The sequence below is a fragment of the Capricornis sumatraensis genome, chromosome 4 (assembly GCF_032405125.1).
Source record: "Capricornis sumatraensis isolate serow.1 chromosome 4, serow.2, whole genome shotgun sequence".
In the NCBI taxonomy this organism is placed as follows: domain Eukaryota; kingdom Metazoa; phylum Chordata; class Mammalia; order Artiodactyla; family Bovidae; genus Capricornis; species Capricornis sumatraensis.
Genome location: NC_091072.1, coordinates 87,185,773 through 87,208,546, shown reverse-complemented (window position 1 = coordinate 87,208,546; position 22,774 = coordinate 87,185,773). Strand labels below are relative to the sequence as shown.

At 39.9% G+C, this 22,774-nt stretch overlaps 1 protein-coding gene across 1 annotated transcript in view; it reads right to left on the bottom strand.

Annotated features, from left to right (window-relative positions):
• PTPRR (protein tyrosine phosphatase receptor type R) overlaps window positions 1–8,997 on the bottom strand; it is a 275,935-nt gene extending 266,938 nt beyond the window's left edge. The window contains exon 1 of the mRNA XM_068970652.1: window positions 8,940–8,997. Within this exon, the coding sequence (XP_068826753.1) occupies window positions 8,940–8,997 (58 nt within the window). The remainder of the gene's footprint in view (window positions 1–8,939) is intronic.
• Between the last annotated feature and the right edge of the window lie 13,777 nt (window positions 8,998–22,774).

Genomic DNA, 22,774 nt, shown 5'->3' with positions numbered 1-22,774 from the left:
AGGGATTCCCTCATAGCTCAGTTGGGAAAGAATTGGCCTATAATGCAGGAGACCCAGGTTCAAATCCTGGGTCAGGAAGATCCTCCCTGGAGAAGGAAATGACAATCTGCTTCAGTATTTTTGCCTGGGAAATCTCATGGACAGAGCCTTGGGAACTTAAGTTCATGAAGTTGCAAGAGTCGGACACAACTTAGGGACTAAGCCACCAGAGAGACAGTAAGTGACGACGCCTGGATTTGAAACTGATCACCATATACACGCTCTTATCTGCTACAGTATTCTGCTAAGCATTATCTAAAAATATGGCATTTTCTCCTTTGTTTCAATTTTCTCTTAACTTTTCTGCTTAAGCTATTTCATTTTCTTCCAGGGAGAATAAAAATACTGTCTTGAATCAACAAGAGACCAAGAAAGTGAATTACTTTAAAATCACAATCTTTAAATTTATATTTATAGATTGATGGCCTTGTGGACTAACTCATCATGATATAATATTTGGCATAGTTTGTATTGAGCCTCTTCCCCAGGTAAGTGAAAGTATCCCAGTACTGGGAGCTGACCTTGTGTAGTTATGCGCATCGCCTCATTTCCCCTCCAGCCTCCGTCAGGAATTGAATCACTACTGTAGCGAAATAGCAGAGGAGTTTTACTCTGTCCATGTTGCTGCATAGGCCAGTAAATCACTGTGAGACACTCTTACTCTGCGCTCATTCACTGCTCTTTTTCAAAGAAACAGTAGTTTAGGCTGGCTTAAGCTCTTCTGCACATTTAAGTCAGTAAATGGACATTGCTTCACGTCTGAACTAAGACAGAAAATAGTTCAAGCTCCTACTGAACTTGGCATCTACTTCAGTGTAATTAGACATATTGATCTAGACTGCTGTTTCAGGTAAACAGTTTTGTTTTGTTGTTGGTCCCTGTGGTTGAAATTTTCATGGATATCAACATCTTAATCAAATCAAATCAAATAAGGTTTGATTATGAGAAAAGTCTAGATTGTCATTATAAGTAGAAAATTATCTAAATGGAAAGTGCTACTATTCACAACATAAATTTGCTAATTGTCATTCTGTGGCAAATATCTCAATAGTAGACACTTACAGCTACATTGTTTGGTGAACAGGAATTAGGAAACCTGATCTTAATATTTTACCATTAAAATGTTTCAAGCTGTTAAAATCCTTCGTGTTGAGAAATATCAAAGCTACACTAAGTGTGTCAGCATTTGTAAGTGCTTTGAAGATGAAGAATGCATTTATGGCCAAGTAGGATCTTTAGAGGGAAAAATGGCTTTCTCTACCTTTTGAACTAGACTTTACAAACAGCTTTTAAGAGATTTAACAATATATTTACCATGAAACATAACATCCATGTTATCACTAATAATAATGGCAATAAATGAGTTTTTGATGTGTGACCCCATCATCTCAGAAGAAGTGACATTTTTATTATTCATCAACCACTCTCCATTCTTCAAGTAAAAGCACAGCTCCCATAAAGGTTTAATAAAGACTTTATCTATACATAAAAAAGAGAAAAATTGTATAAAACCATCCAATACTCAGAAATTTTCTGTGATGGTTTGGATTTTGGTAGGGGGAGCAAAGGAAGGTTAGATTATTTTTTATTTCTGCTTATTGAACCCACTGCCTCAAACTCCTACCTGATTTTAAATGTGTAGGTGGCTCATGTTTGTTATTTCAGATAACTGATCAGTAATCAGAATTAATTAGGGGTTCTGGGTCCATCCTTTAATGCACAGCTATCATGTTATGTATCTTGTCTAATTCTTTTCTCTCTTTAAAATGAACACATTCATCTCACTCCCATCCTAAAGTAGTACTAGAAAATCATATAGGAATGTCTATCCATCTAGGAGGAGTTCAGCACACAACACCACTAGAATAAGCCTCATGCTCACAGAACACAAACTTATCTTAAACAGAATATGTTTAAATGAAAGCTATTCTGTCCCATTTCCACTGCTTTGTAACCAGTAAACATACATTTGATTGAAAGGGCAGTAGTAAAGTCAATTCTACTCTTTATGATCATGAAAGTGAGATATAATCTCTTTGTAAATATAAATTAATCAAAATTTATTTTGCCAAATACATCCTGAATATATTTATTGGGTGCAACATTTATTGATGGTATACTGGATAACAAGCACAGTTCTATTAATATATTATTAGTATACAGAGATAAAAGCTACAATTCTCTTGTTGTCCTCAAAAAAAAAAAAAAAAACCAAAAAACTCAGGTTAAGAGCATTAATAGTGAAATACACAGGGCCTCAAAGGAAAACCTAGGAAAGCTACTTGGATGAGATGGGGTTTGAGGAAGGGTTCTCAAAGTAGGCAATGCTCAACTATGATTTAAAGTTGGAGGAAAATTATCTAGAAAATGAAGCAGAGTTGGATACTTAAAATAAATAGAACAGTATGTGAAAAGGATGAGAGGCATGGCAAACCAGTGAAATTTGCTTTTAGTATGATAACAGTGGGCAAAGCAGAACATGATGATAGGAAAAAGGATGGAGTTGGGAAATACCTGATAGTAAAAGACTTCCCCATGCTAATGAGTCTGAGTTTACCCTAAGAGAAAAGGAAATGGCTGTATTAGAGAATACAAAGTGAGAATGTGATCGAGTATGCTTTTTCCCAGTTGTACCAGGCTTGGGTGACTGTGGGGGACTCTCATGTTATTCACAATGATAGAATATATAGAAATAAAAGAAGTTGTTATGGGAAGTGCTGAGCATTAACAGCCAGATTCCTGATACTTGTGGGATCTCCAATGACTCCTAGAAAATTGTATAGGACTGGAGAACAGGAGAAATATCTGAGATAGAAATATGGATTTCAACTTTGCTATGTAGGCCTGGATGTAAACATCCACAGAGAAAGTATACAGGGATAAAAGAGAAAAAAAGACCTAGGACACATAAATTCTACAGAGCACTAACCTATTAAAGAATGCTCAGAGAAAGACCTAAAAGTGCAACTGAGAAATGACTAGTTAGATAAGAGAGAAGCTATTGAGGAAACCAGTGGCTATCCATGGGAATCAATGAGAAGAATTTTCAAAGTTAGATTCAATCTAATCTCAATATTCATTGATAAGGAAAAGATAAATTACCACCTTAACTATATGGAACCATAATTAGAGTTTGGGGAATTTGCTGTATGACTCAGGGAACTCAAACTGGGGCTCTGTAACAACCAAGAGGAGTGGGATAGGGAAGATGGGAAGGAGGGAGGGGACATATGTTTATCTATGATTTACTCACGTTGATGTTTGGCTGAAACCAACACAATCCTGTAAAACAATCACCCTTCAATCAAAAAATAAATAAATTTAAAATTAAGAAAAAAAGATTAGAGTTGATAGAAGAGTAGATGAGAAACAGAGAAGAAGTCTGAATGATAGATAATACATTCATCATTATCTGGGTTGTGGATAATACAATCCACAATTTTACAACGTGCTAGTCAGGGTGTCATTTCCAATAGAATAAGCAGTCTCCGTGGTTCTAGGAATGTGTGGTCTCAAATATACATACATCTATCTTCTTAAGTGCTAAAGATGCAGACATTATCATAGCCATTCCCACAGGTATAAAGCATTTTACAAAGAATTAAAAATATAGCCAACCAACAAGGCATTTGGGCTCTTACAGCATCTGGCAATCAGTTGGAAGGACTTTGCCACTGAGTTCATCGATAGTTAAAGCCCATCCCCAGTTGCTCTTCATTTCCCAAAGTAGCAAAGTCTGCTTGAGATTGTATGTCCCCTGGGTATGTGAGACTTCTGGGGAGCAACTTAATTTTTGGGTAAATGAGCTCTGCTGAAATCCATTCTGGAAGTGGCTAAGTTGAGTAGGTGCCTTGCATGAGTGCCAAGAAGAAATTAAATGCAAAAAGAGGAGACTAGAAATATTACTGTGTTGTTTTTATTTATTCAATGTATTTGTCTAATCTTTAGTAGCTTTTATGCCCGGCACTGCTCCTCTCCCAGTGCTAGGATGGGCAGGATCTGCTATAGAAATAGCAGGAAACAAAACAGACAAATACATGATAGCACTTATGAAAAGTGAAAGTGAAAGTCGCTCAGTTGTGTCCACGCTTTGTGACCCCATGGAAGTCCATGGAATTTTCCAGCCCAGAATACTGGAGTGGGTAGCCTTTCCCTTCTCCAGGGGACCTTCCCAACCCAGGGATCAAACCCAGGTCTCCCACATTGCAGGCAGATTCTTCGCCAGCTGAGTCACAAGGTAAGCCCAGGAATACTAGAGCGGGCAGCCTATCCATTCTCCAGTGGACCTTCCTGACCCAGGAATTGAACCAGGGTCTCCTGCATTGCAGGCAGATTCTTTACCAACTGAGCTATCAGGGGTTATATGTGGAATCTAAAATAGGGCACAAATGAACATATCTAGGAAACAGAAACAGACATAGAGAACAAATCTGTGGTTGCCAAGGGGGAGAGAATTGAGAGCTTGGAATTAGCAGATGCAAACTAGTATGTATAGAATCGAGAAACAACAAGGTCCTACTATATAGCACAGGGAACTATAACTATATATGTTGAATATCCTGTGATAAACCAGAATGGAAAAGAATATGAAAAAGAGTATCTGTATGAGTTACTGAGGAACTCTGCTATACAGCAGAAATCAACACATCATTGTAAATCACCTACATTTCAATACAATTAATAATAAAAATAAATCAAGGAAGGGTATTGGAAGATTTGAGGGGTGATGAAATATTAATTAGGATAGGCAATGAGGGCTTCACTGAGAAAGTAATCTTTGAACAAAGACTGAAAATTGAGGGATTGAGCCATGGAAATATGGAGAAAGGATAGTTCAGGCAAAGAAATAAAACTTTTTGGGAGGATGGGCAAGCACTTGGTGTCTTCTTGGAATAGGGAGGAGACCACTGTAGCTGGAGAGAGACAAAAAAGAGGAAAGCAGAGAGATATCAGAGAGGTAATATGGGAGAGAATAGAGCAGACCCCTGGCCAGTGTTAAGAACTATGTTGAGTGAAAAACTGATTCTGGAACTCTAAGGGACTCTTCATTGAGAAAAGATATCTTAAAATATCATTTTCCTATCGGTCTACCCTTTCTTTTAAAAAGATATTTTATTTATTTATTTTGGCTGCATTGGGTCTTAGCTGCAGTACAGGGGCTCTAGAGCACACAGGCTTCAGTAATTGCGGTGCATGGCTTAGTTGCTTCATGGCATGTGGAATCTCAGCTCCCCAACCGGCGATTGAACCCATGTTCACTGTATTGCAAGGCAGATTCTTAACCCCTGGACCACCAGGGAAGTTCCTACCCTTTCTTTTGAGTATGGGGTTTCTGCCAATGACCTCCCTGATCCTCTTAGTTCCATCACAGGAACTCTTGCTTCTCAAAGACTAGAAGACTAGGCACTTCTCTGAGAATGCAGAAGCATCATCAGAATATACATTGAAAGTAGTCTCTGTGTCATTCAGAAAAGCAGGTAGTAAGAACCATACAGAAATTTGAAAGAACCATTTCCAGAGCTCGAAGAGAGAGTAATGCATTGAGATCAACTTGTGTTTTTTTAGCAAGACATTCTCTAGGAAAAAGAAAGCTTTCCCATGAGAATCTTCAAGATACCCCAAGACATTTACTCCTTTGTAACTAAAATATTATCAATAAATATAATCTCCCATAGTTCTTTGGGCAAAGAAAGAGAAGAAACACTGAAGGAAATAAGCTACCTGTGGCTCTTCTACGTAATTATTTTACCATCCGAATCATTGAGTACCTTGTAGTTGCCTTCCTCGATATTCCTAAAGTGGTCTTTTCTAGTGACGTTGATACATTATGTTGCTTCACAGAGGTGTAAGGAATGAGGACAATTAGGGGAAAAGAATCTGGCACCACTATCTCAATGGTAGCCTCCCAAAGAGTGTAGGATTTTACATAGAGTGCAATCACAGGCCTGGAAACATGGGGTTTTTACCCTGACTATACTGTTAACTGGCACTTTAAAGTAATAATATCTACTAGTTACTGAATCATAGTTTTCTCACCTGTGTAGTAAGCAGCTGGGTGAACAATAACTATCACTTTTTCTGTTAAGAAGGTCTACAAAAATCAGCTGCCATGGATAGAGTTGAGTCCAGGTTCTCTGATAAACTCCATGCTCAGTAATTCATTACAGTTATCTTCTCTAGAGATGTTAATTACACAGCATTGTACCCCTCTTCCTCTTTTTGCTCCCATAGACATTGCAAACAGATCGCAATACTTTTCCCTGTTAAGTCATCAGAACTCAGGGTTGCTCAGAATGGTTTTTTTTTTTTTTTGCATAGTGACTCAGGCGATCATGACCAAACAGTTGGAGAGGGTACTCAAGGTGAAAACAGTTTGCTACTTTACCATTAGGAGAATGACTATGGAAGTTAACAGTTTTTAGTATAGCTACGAAGAGCACTTACATCCTGGCAGCCAATTTCTCCCATCCTGAAAGAGGTCTAACCTATCATTAGTTCTGCCAGCTTACCCTGGGCACAACAAAACAGATCAATTAGCTTTTCAGCCAAAGAGGCTTGACTACACAGAATTCATTCTCCTTCTTTATAAAGCCCACTTTCCCCCTGAGAGGAGAGCTTTCTGTAAGAGAAGCCAAATGAGACATTCAACAAGTAGAGACTATCACTGACTTCTTGATCTTTGTCCTTCCACTCACTCACCTTTTTATTACCCAAATCTACAGGAGCTGAGATCAAGAAAGCTGATTCGTCTCAGTTCTAATGAAAAGTCCTAACAATGTTATTTAGATAACTGTGATGAATTTTAATCTGATGACAGCTTGTGACCCACAAATTGCTGTTTAAATTAAAATGCATTCAAAATGAAACTGGCAAGACAACCACAATATTAAACTTGCAATCTGCTGGGGAAAAAACACCTATCAAAAGCACTACATTAAAAATATGAATGTAATTAATTTCTATATGGCATCTTACAACTGACATCTGGAGATAGCCTTCAATGCCTTGTGACTAAATTCAATTGATTAATCATCTTCCTTTTTTTTTCCCCTCAAATTAAGAAGTCAAAGTAGAGTTGGATTGGTTTGTCTTGGTAATACACCCTTTGGCAGAGCTCCAGGTATAATCTAGGGCTACAGACTTCTAGGTTTCTCTTTTGATGAACAGAAGTCCTCTATTTCCTCATCCCAAATGTTCATCCACAACAAATTTATAAATGTTTTCCACCTGCTTCATTTTAAGGTTATTTATAGCTTTTAAGTTATAATTACTCAAGATACATAAAATGTTATCTTTAGAAATGTTATATATTAGTTTTAAAAATAACAACACTAATATTTTTCATAGATCAGTTCAAATCATTCCTAAATTTGATAGGAACTGAGGATATTTTTGGTAATAGCTATTTGTCTCAGGGCTATAATTAAACAATAATGTAAATAAAATTCAACCCAATGTGTATGTTTTCATCTCATATTTTGACATTAAAGAATTGTATGCAGTAATAAAAGGATTTACTACAACTGTTTGCAAATAATTTAATGACCATGTCATAGCTACATCCCGGTTTTCAAAGTGCTAAAGAACTACTGAAAATTCCACAATATAACATCATAATTATAACAATTAACATGGGTACTTAATTATAGCCTGAATGTTCCTATACATTACTTGTTCAAGAGATTCACAATACATTAAAATAGCATTAGCTAGAAATAAGGAAGTACCATCTTTCACTCTCACAATTGCCTACACAGAAAAGGACTCACCCACACTCTTTCTAAAAGATACCCCAAAATTGCAATTTTATATCCATTATCTTCATGCACTATCTCTGAACTGTAGTATATACTCAATAAAATATTGCTTGGAAAAATGAATGAATACGTGTGATTGGATGACAGGCAAACTCGGGGAAAATACCTGTTCTTTGATTGCTACAGGGATACTGCACGGACAACTGCTGTCGCAGTAGGGCTCCCAAAATCTCTCTACCATATTTTATTTTGGTTCATGTGTGTGTAAAAATGATAAAGGATTCAGTCCAGCAAGTCCCTGTATCAGATCGAGCCTGCATGTATCCAAAAAGCAGGATCTATAGCGACATTTTATGTACAATTCCCCAGGTACTTCCTAAGGTTTGCTTCCAAACGAAACCTGATACTGGTTCTGATATCAACTATATTTATATCCGGGAATCAGTCTCACTGTCATTTCTTTCTATACCTCATCAAACCCGTCCCAGGGACAGTGCCTACCCTGCGGTTGTCAGCTTTGAAACAGTGATTGGTTTTCTGTCTTGTGCCCTCGGAACCTGACCATGATGCTGAAAGAGACGAGAGAGTCCTATTTTAAAGCTTTCGTCCGTCTTATTGGTTTAGAAAATTCGACTGACAAGAGCTGGGGCCAAAGGAGCCTGGAGTGGCATCGTTAATGGGAACCGTGTATTTCGATCTTTGGGGCAGAGATGCGGTCCATCAGGTTACAGCCAATGGATCCCTGTGAGCTCTCGCTAAACCGAGAGACCTTACGGAAGTAGCCGCTGCAGTAGAAAATATTACATCCAGTAGGGAGTCTTGTCAGCCTCCTGAAAAACGGGCAGTCAAGTGCGGAGCTTAGAAACAAAATCTGGGAGTCTAGATGGAGGGGAGGGGTGGAGGAAGCAAACCTGTATTCGCATTGAAAATGTTCATACGAGGTCAGGAAAAATCACGGGCTGATTTTAGCTTAAGTTTTCGGCCTCCGTCTTCCAACAGGTGCAGGACTCCCTCGCCCCTACCGTGTCAGCACTGTCCTGCTTTGCCTTTCTAAGGGTTTCCTCGCGAAGCCAGCTTTCCCTAGAGTCCTGGAGCATGTGCAGTCTCCCGGCGCATCCACAGCTCTGCCGGGCAACCCCTTACCTGCAGCGTGAAGACTAAGAAGCAGGCACAGCACAGGGAAGCCGACCGCTCTCCGCATAGTGCTTTGCATTGAGTGGCGGAGGAGCAACTCCGCCACGACCCCACTTCAGGCAAAGTGGTGTTGGAAAGAGCCCCCGCCGAGTCCTCTGGTCTCCGGGAGGCATTCGCAGGTCCTGGGCTGAGGCTGGCAGAGCGGTGTGTGGCGCGAACAGAAGCAAGCACCAGCTTCTCCACCTTAAGAGAGGAGGGGAGGAAGAGGAGTGGGAAGGCGGCCGCAAGCCGGGCGGCGCTGGGCGGGGGCCGAGATCGCGGGGAGCCGCTACAGCTCGGCCTTCTGGAAGCTCCGCAGCCGCGGTGGGGGGGGGGGGGGTGCGGCGGGGGGAGGAGGTGGGGGGAGCCAGCCCTGGAGCCCGGGGCCAGAGCTGTAGGAGCAGCAGCCCCACCGCGCCGCGGCGACTGAGCATGCCCGGTGCTGGCCCTCGCGCCGCACGCACAGAGTTTCAAAGTGGAATTCCACTCCTCCGGGTCTTAGCGGCTGCTGCGAGGGAAGCAGGCTCCCCGGCGCGGGGGTGTGGGGGAAGCATGCTGAGACTGTCATCAGGGATCCAGCATCTGTCCAAAACCTGGGAGTGGGACCAGATGAGGGCCCGACTTGAGGAACCAGAGGAAACGGCCTAAAAAAGTGTCAGCCCCCCCACCTCACCGTGTCCCTTCCCCAAATCTTGGTTTACACGTGGACATAGCTCATCCATGGGAGCTGACGTTCTCTGGGCCTCCGAGTGCCAACCTCTCCGGGCTGCCCATGGGAACAGAGTGCAGGTGTTGCCAGGGGGAGAGGTCATGAGGCAGCCTGCTGAGTATAAGCAGTGAACACGCATCCTGGGGGTGCCTTCTTTCTAACACGATCCCCCTCTCCCGTGTCTTCAGCGGGGTCCCTGTTTTTCAAGCTCAAAGCCTATGACCGCCGTAGTGGCCTAAGTTAGGCCATACTTAGAGACTGGTAGGACATATCCATGTAACAGAAGAGAGGAAGACATCTTTTTGTATTTTGGAGATATTATCCTTTGTCTCCACTTTACTAAGGTAAAATGTAATGGAATCACCCCTGTAACTAGACTCCTCCTGTCCAAGTCTGAGTCCCTAGGAAGGCTGTAGCAGTCTGTCTAATATAGGTGTTGATCCCCCTCATTGGGGACACTGAGTGTGGAAATCCTTCTATTAGTCCAGGGGCTCATTACTCCTGGTCATGAAGTCCCTTGGCCAGATTTCTCTCCCTTAATTAACCCAGGAGCTCTGACTTTTCTACCTCTGTGTCTTGGGATACTGTGGCCCTTCCCGGATTACTCCCACTTGCTTCACTACCACACTCAAGCTTGCAAAGGTCTAACCTTGATCTCATTTTTCCAGAAAGCCCTGGGCTAACTCCAGATTACAGTATTTCTCTTCCACATGTGAATGTATATACAACCTTTGCTTAGCAACATCACATATTTTTCTTTTATATTCATTCATCTGTGGTTCATCTTACAACATAGCTGAGGGGCCTTAAGAACGTCTGCATCTTTGTATCACTGAAATTGAATAAAGTCATTCTGGGTAAATAAAATGTATGACTAAGTGCTTGTTGAATTGAACTGCGTATCTCTTCAATGCTTTCTTTCTCCATCCTCTGTGGACTGGGACAACTAATGGGAAACATGCTACCCATAAGAGTTTCAATTAGAGAGGATGTCACAGGATCTGAGCCTGGGCAGTATCATTTCCTTTATAATTTATTTCATCTCTAGCACTGAGAGACAAGGCCAGAAACTTCTGTGCTGAAAATCGAGCTCTGTGCAGCTTTACTCTCCCCACTCCACCACTTCCCCACATGGGTGTGTTACGTACCATTTCTGAGGCAAAACCATTTCACCCCAGATCTCCCTAGGCTACAACCTCTTTCCTTACTCTGGATTCACTTTTCCCCAGTCTCCTTTCCCATAGTATATATCGGTTTCTAACATACCAGAAGAATTACTAATGGCATGGAATGGTCTATCATTCATTATCTCTTTCCTTAACCCCACCCCCTTCCCACAATGGAATCCAACCTCTACAATGGCAGTTATCTTTGACAGTTGTATTCACTGATGTATGCCAACTGACTCTAACAGTGCCTCACACAAAACAAATGATCAAAAATAAATTAATTAAAAGCAACTAGTTGATAAAATTCAATAGTGACAGTTTCCCAACTCTTTGGAATTCTTACTAGATATTTGAGATAGCTTATTTATCTATGTTTAAGAATCAGAGGAGTAACTCTTCTCATCTAACATCAGGTCCTGGAATTGCTGAAGGGCTGAGAGTCAGGAGGAGTGATTGCAGCCCAAGTACAATGGGTGTACTTCTATTATTCCTAATAAAAAAAAAAAATTTTACCAAACTCCATAGATCTCCAAGAAGAAAATGCACATTCGGCAAGGAAGCAATATTACTGTAATGCCCCAAACCCCTTGCTTTCCCACAGATAATTTCAACATTTATTTGGGGGATATTTAGAGTTTCAAATAATATAATTCGCTGTGACTTTGCCAACAAGCGTTCAGCTAGCTATTTATTTTGCCCAGGGGTGGAGGTAGCTGAATTATTAAACTGTGCATGAAAATTCCCTTCACAGCAAAATTTCCAGTTTCTAATTCAAGATATACCACTAGAATAGTTCAGTACAGTAAAAATAACCTCAAGTGAGATGTAATTTTGGTGACTGGACAGTAATTATTAATTCACTTGAAAAAGATAAAGGAGAAAAAATTTCATATTCCTTGGTGAGTTGACCTAATATACTTTCAAGAGATTGATCCGGTGACATGTGAAGTCAGAGTATAATAAGTAAATCAGCCAATCAATGAAAAGCCAACCCCTTAATTCTTTGAGACAGATTCGCTGCTTTCCCTTGATTCGGCGATCTAACACCAGTGAGGGCAATTTGGTGTTTTAGAGAAGAGCCTCTGTTAGTAAACTACACCCAGTTTCAGAAAACTAGCTCCAGTTTAAAGAAGTATGGAAATTACTATGAGAGAGCCAGGCAAATTATTAATAATACTGGATTACAGAACTATGTCCTAAAGGAAATCATTTACATTTTGAAAGAGAAACAGAAAATTACTCTCATGGGAAATCTTTTCACCAGAAAATGCACCATCTCTGTTTCCTAGGAAGTGAGAGTCAGGAAGAATTTATACGGGAAAGAAGCCTTTCAGAACATGCCCTCAAACTGAATATAACCACTATGAGCCTCCACATTAACATGTCTATAAATGGATGGAAACCATTCATACTGGCCATCTTTCCCTAGGACACTTAAAAGAAATTGGATCTACTGACTGTAAAAGTTTCTTCTTTAAATTATTTAGATTATGATTATTATTTAAATATGAGCGTTAACCTTGATTAGCGCTTCTGTGTGCCAGGCTGCATTCTAAGCATATGAATTTCCCACTTAAACTTTACAATATCCCTGCAAGGAGGTATTATCATTATCTCAATTTAGAGATGGTAGGGCTTTGCTGGTGGCTCAGTGGTAAAGGACCCACCTTTCAATGCAGGAGACGTGGGTTTGACCCCTGGGTTGAGAAGATCCCCTGGAGTAGGAAATGGCAACCTACTCCAGTATTCTTGCCTGGAAAATTCCATAGACAGAGGAGCCTGATGGTCTATAGTCCATGGGCTTACAAAGAATCAGACACGACTGAGCACACTTAGACAAACATCAGAGAAGCACCTTGCCCAAACTCAAGTAGTAGGTAACCAACCAAAAGACAAATTGGTAGAGTTAGGATGCACAATCAGATAATTTGTTACCAAACCACTACAATATACTACTTCACATATAATCAATGTAAATAGTGACAGTTGTAATTAACTGATTAGAATTAGGTCAGGGCCAGAGCAGAAGACACTGATCCTATATCTGGCAATAAAGCTCTGTAGCGAGAAACACCCATAGGAGATTGTCTACAAATGGATGAGGCAATGCTGTGGCAGTGGACTCTAAGGTCAGCATCTAGTGAACAAAGATAGACAGCACCCACAATCATGCTTAGAAGAACCTGTAAGAAGTATGCTTACAGTAAAGTAGAGCAGGAGAGAGATGATCTCTTCTTGAAGGGTGGAAGTGGGGGCAGGGATGTGTAGCGGGCAAGAAACTATTCGTGGAAAGCAATAAATAAGCTGAGTCTCGCTGGATAAATAAGTTCTAACTGTTCCATATGAAGAGAGAGGTTGTGGGATTGTGTGAGCCAGGAAAAGAGGCATGAAATAGTGAAATGAGTGCAAGGAACTTCTGAGTGTGTTCAGGAGCAACAAGTGACAGTGACCAAGTGTTATTGAGACCTGTAATGTGTTTACCCTGCCCCATGCTTTATAGCCATTTTGTCAGTCACAAAGTTCGTTTCCATCGCCTGAGAGATATCTATAGATGAGAGGGGAAAAGAAGAGTAGTAATTTATTTACACAAATTGAAGGACTGGAGGTGAATTAAGCTGCATTCAGAGTAGAACGGCTCAGAATCCAAGAGAAGGAAGTAGAAATTTGGGGGCAAAGGTACATTCAGATGAGTGGCTTCACCATTAATTTTTAAAAATAGTTTTCCAACTATGAAAAAGCAGAACAATCTACCCTTCCGTGTAAGCACACAGGGAAGAAAACAGCGAGATAGAAAGGGCACCAGGAGTGAAGACGAAATGACTAAAATTTACAAAATATATATTTTCACACTCTCACAAAAGCTCTGGGAGATGTTATTTTCCTTTTTGAGGAAAGAAGGAAACTAAAACTCAGTAAGGCTAGTAATTTGCCCATACATCCAGCTAGTAAGTGATATGGCTGGGATTAAAATTCAGGACTGGTGACCCTAGTACTAGGCTTTAACAACTCTGTTGTACTGATTCCCTGATAAATAGAAAGAATTAACTTCAAGACTTAAATGGAAAATGTAGTATTTTCAAGGGGTTTCCATGGTGCCTCAGATGGTAAAGAATCTGCTTGTAATACAGGAGACTTGGGTTTGATCCCTGAGTTGGGAACATCTCAAGAAACAGACTTCATCAAGAGGATTAATGACAATTAAATTTTACAACTTAACAGAGCTCTAGTTTTTTTGAGTTTTAGCTATTCAAGTGTTTGATACACATACACACACACACACACACATACAAATACATAAAGACAGCAATATGTATTCTGAGAAAAAATTAGATACCCAAAATAAGATATATAGTCTTCTATAGCTGTCTTAGTATAATACGGGCTTCCCTTGTGGCTCAGCTGGTAAAGAATCTGCCTGCAATGCATGAGACCTGAGTTTGATCCCTGGGTTGGGAAGATTCCCTTGGAGGAGGGAATGGCTACCCACTCCAGTATAATACAAAAAAATCATAGTAGAAAGGCTATAAGTACTGATAGATTCCGCTCCTGGTTCATCATTAAAATTTTATTCAAGATGAAGCATAAGCTTTCCTGGGAGCTAGCTAGTAGTCATCTACTCTGGCACTGCAAAGGTCAGATTCAGCCAAGATGTCGGTAATAGATTTGTAAACTGCTGACTCTCTGCATTAGCTCTCTGTCCATCCCAAGACACTAATCAGGATGCACTTACCCCATACATCATCCTGAGCAGCACACAGATGTGAGAACCCCCAGTGTCAGCTTAGACCAGCTACTTGGGGCCAGTCACATACATTTTTTACATTGTTTGATCATTCTTTAAGATTTCCTTGAATGAGGCCCTTTTGGAACAATTCATTCACCCAAAAGCCCAAGACACTAAGAAGATTCAAAGAATGTAGCTATGGCTTGGTTAAATCATTTAATCTGACTCCATTCCTGTTAATCATTTTCTACCATAACTGTAGGATGATGTGAAAGAATATCTCCCAAACATGGGCTTCCATGCCTTTCTTACTGATTGCTCACTCTTAGAAATGAAAAGCCATGGTTCTCTCTGTCTTATAGTTCCTTATTCCCCTCATTCTTGCAGCTGTATGCCTATAGAAGAGAAGATGGTAATTTATCAGTCTAAGACTTAGTGTGGACAAACATTTTTAGATTAAGATGTTCCTTTGTAAAAAAACCTACACCTCCACACATGGAGAGGAGAATTAGAGGAAAGCTTAGTAAAACTGACTGTAATATGATCATTCGTGTCCTCAAATAATTAAGCAGTCAGTCACCTGTCCATGGCCATGATTTTGACTTATTCAACAGAATCCAAATGTGCCAGGACAACACTAGCATCATTGCTCAGAGAATATACTAGGAAACAGTATTTGAAGTCAAGTTACAATGGGATAGGCTACATCGCATTCATTCCCCAAATAGTGAAATAATCTGCTGATATTTCGTTGATACCTTATTTGACCTCAAATAATTTAAAGAAAACAGACATTGAGTACCTGTGATGATCCAGGAGGTGTTTTTAGTTCTTAGGATGTATTATTAAGCCCCAAAGACAAAGATTCCTGTCCTCAAGATGCTTGCATTCTAGGAGGAAGAATTACACATTTAACAGTAAATATAAGAAAGAAATAAATTATATAATATGGTGAAAGTTGATAAGTGCTTTGGGGAAAGGGAAAATTACATGGAAGTATGGGAAATTAGGAGAGTGAGGGTGGGGTCAAAATGAGTACAAGGAGTTTACCAAATTAATAAGATATTCAAGATAAGCCACATGTGAAGCTGAGCAAAGACTAGAGACTTGAAGTTGGTGAAAGAGTTATCAAACAGATACCTGGTTAAAGAACTTTCCAGAAGGAGGGACCAGCAAAAGGCTCTAATTCCATAGACAGCTTAACCAACCTGGAAAACCACATTGTGTCAAAAAATTTTTCCAGCATGGCTTTAAATATACTATGTATGTAAAGAGAAATACAGTAAGAAAAATGCAAAATTAAACTAAATGAAAATTTCTCCATAAGAATTTTTAAATTAATTCTAGTTGCATTGATTTCAAATTACAGTAATATAACTCTGCAAATAACAAAAACAAGAGATGGCAACTACCCAATGGACATAATCATATGAAATTCCACTCTTTATTTCATGCTATTAGTGTAAAATAAACATCTTATTAATTAGAAATGTGGGTGCATTTCTAATTAAAAATGCATTAATTAGAAATTAATTAGTGCATTAATTAGAAATGCATGTGTTGACACTTTATTTATCCTAAGAGACTTAGAGAAAAAATTTGTGAACTACCCTTATATTAAACTACCAACAAAAGAATCAATCCAATGTATTATGGATGAGAAATCTAAGCAGAAAAAGAAAGAGAAAAATACCCTAGCAAGCATTTTTGTGTTCTCGGTTTCTTCCTTGGCAAATGGTATCAAAATACTTGAGCTAAATACTACCCAAATGCTGGAGAATGAAGATTTTGCAAATGTCCTGTTTCTTAGAGTAGCTTAATTTTGATTTTTTGTTGTTTGGGATAGAACAGAAGGTAACCTCACTTTACATTTTAATAAAATATCTTTTTCATTCAAGTCCATATGACAAGGGCTCATCCAAATACTACTTCATGGTTAATACAAAAGGAGAAAAATATAAATAACCTCTCTTGAAAGAAGTCATCTGGATCCTCTGATCTTAGAAGTACTGTGCTTTAGAAAAGAAAGTAAAGAATCTAGCCTAGATTTTGACTGCAGAGCTTAAATCAAATTTTATATTTGATCTGTTCTAAATTGATAATCACAAAGATTGAAAAGTATACTCCTTTCAAAACCAAATTCAATAACAGAAGTGCTGTGGTCAGGTGCTCAGCTGTGTCTGACTCTTTGCGACCCCATGACTGTACCCTGCCCGGCTCCTCTGTCCATGGGATTCTCCAAAAAAGAATACTGGGATGGGTGCCAGTTCCTTCTCCTCTAGAGGATCTTCCTGACCCAGGGTTTGAACTTGCAGCTCTTGTGTCTCTTGCACTGGCAGGTGGATTCTTTTCTGCTGGTGCCACCTGGGAAGCCCTCAGTAACAAACGTGGAAATAAAACTAAATTTATCTTTGAATTAGCCATAATTAGATAGCACTCTAACTTTAACACACTATTTGTAGGAAGTGGGCAAAAACAGATGCCATATTTCTGAAATTTACCACATTTCTGAAATTTATTTAGATTTAAATAAAGTTTAAATTAATTGTCTTTAGAGTTGAACATTCTAAATTATGAAAGTAAAAGCATCCATTGAACGATAGACAATACAGAAAGAAAGAAAAAGGTGTAGTCATGGATTTCATTAAGTGGTGATAAACAGACGTAACATTTTGGTACATAGAGTTCCCTTCCACTCCCACCCTGGGGAAATATGAGTCTATGCATCCATGTGTTTATAATTATTACTAACTTTAACAAAATTTATATGTCAGTAGCATCAAACTATGGATTTGGACACTGTTTTTCCCCCTAATAGTATTCTGGGAGCATATTACCATGTGATTATTTTTAATTGTCGCATAGCATTGCACTATGACATTCCATTTTGACTTCTCAGTTTTAGAGTTCTTCCTCAATTATTGTGAGCTGCTTAGAGAGTAAGAAATGATACTCTCTTAACCTGCAAAACATTTGGAAACACGTATAGGAGATTGAAAGTTATAATATTTCTAACATAGCCATGCAGTACTAGCACTGGTGAAGCCGCTGCCCCAGTCAAAAAGGAAACTCTAAAGTGTCAAAGCCAGGTGTCAGGAATGGGAGGTCACAGATTATGAGTCCTACCTCAACCTCTGGCAAATTAGGAAGAATCAAAATGTGTACATTCCATTCAGACTACTGCCTTTCCTAAGAATGATGAATAAAGCAGGAGATGAATGAACAGTATTTGTTCCTTTTTTCATTATCCTTGGATAACTCAATCAACTGACTCTGAAATTACCATAACAAAAAGTATTATGGGGTAAAAAGACCCGTAAAGTGAATTGTATAAATAGGAGCTACAAGTAATTGTGTATTTCCTTTCTATTTAAAAATATTATTTTAGCTTCTGGTTTCTTTTTAAAATCTGAACAGTATAACTACCTTCTCACGCTTATTACCTTCCTGCTCAAATGTGATGACACTCATGATTTGGTAGTTCCTAATCAGAGCTTTAAACTTACTGTAAATATCCATAAACAATAGGCAGCATTGTTTAAATTTTAATGTTAGTTAACTGGCATTATATTCTAACCTGTTCATGGAGTTCTTGAGGCAAGAATACTGAAGTGGTTTGCCATTACCTTCTCCAGTGGATCATGTTTTGTCAGAACCATATTCTGTGGGATTATAGTGAATATTTTGTCAGAATTAAATTCTATAAAGCTCAATTTTTTGCATTTTCCCCTCTATTAAAAATAAGTTTAAAAATGTTTCAATAAATCTTTGCATATGTTTTTCAAGCATGTTTACAACAGCTTGTCTAAGGCACACACATAAAAGTTAAATTGCTCACGTATAGGCTATCACTATGTAGTGTTGATAGTAATTTGCATTCACAACAGCAACGTATGAGAATCAATTTTGCTATAGCCATAGGTTTGCTATACCCATACATAAGCGTCATATTTAGCAATTATTTTGCCCAATCAATACCTATTAAATAGTGTCTGATTTTTAAAACATCTTTTCTTGGTAGTTAGCACAACCATTTTATTATTCATTTTTTGTTTGTCCCAACCAACCTAGATAGCATATTGAAAAGCAGAGACATTACTTTGCCAACAAAGGTCCGTCTAGTCAAGGCTATGGTTTTTCCAGTGGTCATGTATGGATGTGAGAGTTGGACTGTGAAGAAAGCTGAGCACCGAAGAATTGATGCTTTTGGAACTGTGGTGTTGGAGAAGACTCTTGAGAGTCCCTTGGACAGCAAGGAGATCAAACTCCAGTACTTTGGCCACCTCATGCGAAGAGTTGACTCATTGGAAAAGACTCTGATGCTGAGAGGGATTGGGGGCAGGAGGAGAAGGGGACAACAGAGGATGAGATGGCTGGATGGCATCACTGACTCAATGGACGTGAGTCTGAGTGAACTCCGGGAGCTGGTGATGGACAGGGAGGCCTGGTATGCTGCGATTCATGGGGTGGCAAAGAGTTGGACACGACTGAGCAACTGAACTGAGCTGAACTGAAGCCTCTTTCCGTCACCTCCACTAGCTTTGTTCGTAGTGATGCTTCCTAAGGCCCACTTGACTTCACATTCCAGGATGTCTGGCTCTAGGTGAGTAATCACACCCTTGTGATTATCTGGGTCTTGAAGATCTTTTTTATACAGTTCTTCTGTGTATTCTTGCCACCTCTTCTTAATATCTTCTGCTTCTAATAGGTCCCTACCATTTGTCCTTATCAAGCCCATCTTTGCATGAACTGTTCCCTTGGTGTCTCTAATTTTCTTGAAGAGATCTCTAGTCTTTTCATTTTATTTTTTCCCTCTATTTCTTTGCACTAATCACTGAGGAAGGCTTTCTTATCTCTCCTTGCTCTTCTTTGGAACTCTGCATTCAAATGGGTATACCTTTCCTTTTCCCCTTTGCTTTTCGCTTCCCTTCATTTCACAGCTATTTGTAAGGCCTCTTCAGACAGCCATTTTGCTTTTTTGCACTTCTTTTCTTGGGGATGGTCTTGATTCCTGTCTCCTGTACAATGTCACACAGTGGAGTTATTTCTCCACTGATCTCCAATAGCATATTGGGCACCTATTGACCTGGGGAGGTCATCTTTCAGGGGATGAAGATAGGGGAGTTCTATCTTTTTTGCCTTTTCATACTGTTCATGGGGTTCTCAAGGCAAAAATACTGAATTGGTTTGCCATTCCCTCCATCCATAGTTCATCAGGCACTCTGTCTATCAGATCTAGTCCCTTAAATCTATTTCTCACTTCCACTGGATAGTCATAAGGGATTTGATTTAGGTCATACCTGAATGGTCTGGTGGTTTTCTCCACTTTCTTCAATTCCAGTCTGAATTTGGCAATAAGAATTTCATGATCTGAGCCACAGTCAGCTCCCGGTCTTGTTTATGCTGACTGTATAGAGCTTCTCCATCTTTGGCTGCAAAAAATATAATCAATCTGATTTCGGTGTTCACCATCTGGTGATGTCCATGTGTAGAGTCTTCTCTTGTGTTGTTGGAAGAGGGTGTTTGTTATCACCAATGCGTTCTCTTGGCAGAACTCTATTAGTCTTTGCCCTGCTTCATTTGTACTCCAAGGCCAAATTTGCCTGTTACTCCAGGTGTTTCTTGACTTCCTACTTTTGCATTCCAGTCCCCTATAATGAAAAATATATCTTTTTTGGGTGTTAGTTCTAGAAGGTCTTGTAGGTTTTCATAGAACTGTGTAACTTCAGCTTATTCAACATTACTGGTTGGGGCATAGTCTTGGATTACCATGATATTTAATGGTTTGCTTTGGAAATGAACAGAGATCGTTCTGTCGTTTTTGAGATTGCATCCAAGTACTGCATGCTGTTGACCATGATGGCTACTCCATTTCTTCTAAGGGATTCCTGCCCAGAGTGGTAGATATAATGGTCATCTGAGTTAAGTTCACCCAGTCCAGTCCATCTTAGTTTGCTGATTCCTAGAATGTTGATGTTCACTCTTGTCATCTCCTGTTTGACCACTTCCAATATGCCTTGATTCGTGGACCTAACATTCCAGGTTCCTATGCAATATTGCTCTTGACAGCATCAAACCTTGCTTCTATCAACAGTCTCATCCACAACTGAGTGTTGTATTTGCTTTGGCTTCATCCCTTCATTCTTTCTGGAGTTATTTCTCCACTGATCTCCAATAGCATATTGGGCACCTACCGACCTGGGGAGTTCATCTTTGAGGGGATGAAGATAGGGGAGTCCTATCTTTTTTGCCTTTTCATACTGTTCATGGGGTTCTCAAAGCAAGAATACTGAAGTGGTTTGCCATTCCCTTCTCCAGTGGACCACATTCTGTCAGACCTCTCCACCATGACCCACCCATCTTGGGTGGCCCCACAGGGCATGGCTTAGTTTCATTGAGTTAGACAAGGCTGTGATTCGTGTGATCAGATTTGCCTGTTGTCCGTGATTGTGGTTTCAGTCTATCTGCCCTCTGATGCCCTCTCTCAGTGCCTACCATCTTACTTGTGTTTCTCTTACCTTGGACGTGGGGTATCTTTTCACGGCTACTCCAGCAAAGCACAGCTGTTGCTCCTTACCTCAGAGGTGGTTTTAGAAAAGGAAGAGGAAGCAGAGATCAAATTGCCTACATCCGCTGGATCATCAAAAAACCAAGAGAGTTCCAGAAAAACATCTATTTCTGCTTTATTGACTATGCCAAAGCCTTTGACTGTGTGGATCACAATAAACTGTGGAAAATTCTGAAAGAGATGGGCATACCAGACCACCTGACCTGCCTCTTGAGAAACCTGTATGCAGGTCAGGAAGCAACAGTTAGATCTGGACATGGAACAACAGACTGGTTTCTAATTGGGAAAGGAGTATGTCAGGGCTATATACTGTCACTCTGCTTATTTAACTTCTATGCAGAGTACATCATGAGAAACGCTGGGCTGGATGAAGCACAAGCTGGAATCAAGATTGCTGGGAGAAATATCAATAACCTCAGATATGCAGATGATACCACCCTTATGGCAGAAAGTGAAGAAGAAGTAAAGAGCCTCTTGATGAAAGTGAAAGAAAGTGAAAGTAAAGTCGCTCAGTCATGTCTAACTCTGCAACCCCATGGACTATAACCTACGAGGCTTCTCCATCTATGGGATTCTCCTGGCAAGAATACTGGAATGGGTTACCATTTACTTCTTCAGGGGGTCTTCCCGACCCAAGGATCAAACCTGGGTCTCCCTCATTGGAGGCAGATGCTTTAACCTCTGAGCCACCAAAAGTTGGCTTAAAAGCTCAACATTCAGAAAACTAAGATCATGGCATCTGGTCCCATCACTTCATGGCAAATAGATGGGGAAACAGTGGAAACAGTGGCTGACTTTAGTTTTCTGGGCTCCAAAATCACTGCATATGGTGATTGTAGCCATGAAATCAAAAGACATTTACTCCTTGGAAGGAAAGTTATGACCAACCTAGACAGCATGTTAAAAAGTAGAGACATTACTTTGTCAACAAAGGTCTGTCTAGTCAAGGCTATGGCTTTTCCAGTGGTCATGTATGGATGTGAGAGTTGGAATATAAAGAAAGCTGAGCGCTGAAGAATTGATGCTTTTGAACTGTGGTGTTGGAGAAGACTCTTGAGAGTCTCTTGGACTGCAAGGAGACCCAATAGTTCATCCTAAAGGAGATCAGTCCTGGGTGTTCATTGGAAGGACTGATGTTGAAGCTGAAACTCCAATACTTTGGACACCTGATGCGAAGAGCTGACTTATTTGAAAAGACCCTGATGCTGGGAAAGATTGAGGGCAGGAAGAGAAGAGGACGACAGAGGATGAGATGTTTGGATGGTATCACCAACTCAATGGATATGGGTTTGAGTGGACTCCGGCAGTTGGTGATGGACAGGGAGGCCTGGTGTGCTGTGGTTCATGGGGTCACAAAGATTCGGACACAACTGAGCAACTGAACTGAACTGAACTGAACTGAAGCCTCCTTCCCTTCTTCCTTTTGGATTGCTGAACTATTTTTAATAGTCTATTTAAATTTTTAAAATTTAAACTCCTTTTGAATTTACTTATTGGCCTTTTAGAGTTTCCCTGGTGGCTCAGCGTTAAATAATCCACAATGCAGGAGACATGGGTTTAATCCCTGGGTCAAGAAGATCCCCTGGAGAAGGAAACGGCAACCCACTCCAGTATTCTTGTCTGGGAAATCTCATG